At 36.3% G+C, this 2,829-nt stretch overlaps 1 protein-coding gene across 1 annotated transcript in view; it reads right to left on the bottom strand.

Annotated features, from left to right (window-relative positions):
• plekhm1 (pleckstrin homology domain containing, family M (with RUN domain) member 1) overlaps positions 1-1,781 on the bottom strand; it is an 18,290-nt gene extending 16,509 nt beyond the window's left edge. Inside the window, exons 1-2 of the mRNA XM_037691225.1 lie at positions 1,744-1,781; positions 965-1,057 (exon numbers count right to left, since the gene is read on the bottom strand). Coding sequence (XP_037547153.1) covers positions 965-1,021 — 57 coding nt within the window. The 5' untranslated portion in view covers positions 1,022-1,057; positions 1,744-1,781. The remainder of the gene's footprint in view (positions 1-964; positions 1,058-1,743) is intronic.
• Between the last annotated feature and the right edge of the window lie 1,048 nt (positions 1,782-2,829).

The raw sequence follows: 2,829 nt of genomic DNA, 5'->3' as shown, positions 1-2,829 counted from the left end.
ATATAAAAAGCAATAAATTGAAGTCACGCTGAATTGTTAAAAAAAAATTAAAAACTACAGTTTAGGTGCATTTCATTATTAAAGCAACATATGTGCAGTTCATTAAACTTAAGGACTGAGGATGCGGAGGACAGAGCAAGATCGAGGAGGACGACTCGCTGTGGAAGAGGGAACAGCCGAAAGAAGAATCTTTTTACACGTTTCCCTCAAGTGGTGACACCACACCAATCTATGCGCCAGTGGGGAAAAACTTACATCACCATGGTTAACACAAAGTAGCATTTCTTCATCTTAACTGTACGAAAGGACTAATTTAATTTTAGTCGTAAAAATGCAATTACAAACAACAAAAAAACAAGAGAAAAGGAAACGGCTGATCTACGCCCATCCCACATCAAACTCTTAGACAACAATGCTCATCCAGTAAATCTCCATTTCTATTTAACTGTTGTGTTTTAGGGTAATACTTTTTCCAGTGCTTGTGGTGTCAAAGTCATTAAACCTTACCTATTGAACTAAAACTCCATTTCCTTTTGACAGCGCTAAACACACAGCTTTTTACAGAGCTACTTATAACGCAGTTAAAATGATATAAATGTGTTTAGAAGTAGTGCTGCTAAGGTTGTGTAAGCACCATTCAGTGATTAGTCTGCAATCACATCTAAGAGCAAATCCCCATAATCATTAATTAACCAATGGCTAGTTAAATAACAGCTTGTTTGTTGTACTTTGTTGCTTTTGTTTTAGATTTAAATATGTGACAACATCTTTTAAATCTGGAGTATTATTACTACAAAACTAATTAAGGCACGTAGAGGAGGCAAGTGGAGTGCGTTTAAGGTTTGCTGAACTCCATGAACGCCGATAAATCAACAAAAAAAAAAATCATCTCTTCTTTAGCGTTGCAACCTTTTCACCAGAGGCAAAGAACAAAGCAGGACGTCCAAGAGACGGCGGCTTTTACCTGTTTGACATCTTTAGCCGCCTGTGGCGTTTCTGGCATCTGTGTGGCGAGCATCATGGTAGCTCTGAGGAAGGTTCACTCCCAAATGGCAACCTAAAACACCCAGAAAAACTCTCTTACAAAACAATATGTACAAGAAGCAAACAAGTAAGTGTCAGTAGTAAACATCTGTGTCATGTGACATTAAGGACAAATAGTTCAAGACTGTATTTCAGCAGCTTCTTCCTTCTCTACTTCCTGTTCCTGGCACAGGATTGCTTTTTTTTTTTTTTTTGTCCTCATCACGAGGATCTAACACTGTGACATATTTCTGCAACTTCATGGTGCCTATAAGTAACCACTTGAAGTCATGTGAGGCTCTGATTAAACACAGTCTGCAGGGAAGTGCAAGTTCCTCAGTCTAAAGAGCTTTGTGAAATCAAATCAGAAAACAAACAAAAAAACTGGTTCCCTCCAAACAGAAGGTGGCTGATTTTATTACTAAGCCCAGCTATGACCACAGGTTTATTTATGCAACAGCAGATTTTGCTGCTAATAATGTAGCACCATCTAAACGTGATCAACTCAACAAACTGCTTCAAATATTTGCTAATGCAACTGTGAGCATTAAAGCTCCAACAAAGGCGTTAAATAAGTCATAGATAATTTAAAAAATTGCCTCTTTAAACGACGGCTCACGTAGGATAAGTGCAAAAATGTTAACGTAAAAGCGAAAACGCAATTTTTAACGACGAACCAACGTTATCTTAGTTGTGCATCTTAAACAGTAGCTTCCTTACCCAAACAGGCTGGCTAACACATTTAGCTCCCCCCCCCCAAAAAAAGACACGTAATCTCCGTGAATTCTTGTAAACTCGGCGAGCACAGTTTAAAAATATATAACACCGTCCGTATAATCGCTCTCCATAATTTTTGCTGAGGAGCCGACAAGACCGGAAAAAAACAAAAACTTCCTCCACAACCTTCTCCCTGCGCGGTTAGAGCAAAACTGAAGCGCAAAGCATCACGGGAAGAGAAGAACTCGTGATGCCTTCATTGTTCCTCCCACAAACCCCGTAAAAGAGACAACTCTGGAAGTAAGGACTGAAAAAATACAATTTTAAAGTTACAGATTTGTTCTGATGATTTGCTAACTTTTTTTGTACACTCTTCGTAGCTCAAATGTGCTTGTGATTTCTTACGATTAAAAGCACAGTCGTGAAAATGCTCAACTTTATAAGTGTTTGTGACTAATTTATTGGTATTTCATGAAAAAAGGTGATAAAACAACTTATTATTTATATAGACAGACTTGAAATGAATAAATATTGTGGTTTTGTTCAAACTATGTAAGATATAATCACAGGAACTGCACGTAGTTTTAAGTGAAATATTATTCCGAGTTTTCCTGAAGGCATCATGGCATCACTGTTGCGGCTGACTGGTGAGAAGAACTTTCTGTTCTCCAGCTGACGGAACAGTTTTAATTAGATTTTTCTCAAACAATAAACAAACACTGGGGGGGGGGGGGGTCTTACAATTTGTAGTAAGAAATAAACACACAGATTGTTATTATCCACTTACATTTATTTTATTGATTACAGCATATAAAATGAAGAAAACAATCACTTCAGTTTATAACCAATTTATTATTGCGCAACATTATTAAATACCTCTTTAAAAAAACAAAATGTATATAAAATAATTAGTCCATAAATAAATACATAAATAAAATAAATAAGTAGACATTTTACAGTACATGTAAAAGTAGAAAATAATGACAGGAGACGATTCAATTAAAACAACTTGAGAAAAAGGTGGACGCACAAATAAATAATCAAATAAATAATAAATAAATGAACACTGGTTGATGTGAGTGTTAGTTG

The sequence above is a fragment of the Nematolebias whitei genome, chromosome 17, assembly GCF_014905685.2.
Source record: "Nematolebias whitei isolate Nwh7 chromosome 17, NemWhi1, whole genome shotgun sequence".
In the NCBI taxonomy this organism is placed as follows: Eukaryota; Metazoa; Chordata; class Actinopteri; order Cyprinodontiformes; family Rivulidae; genus Nematolebias; species Nematolebias whitei.
Note: the sequence above shows the minus strand (reverse complement) of the source record. Positions and strands in the feature narration are given on the sequence as shown.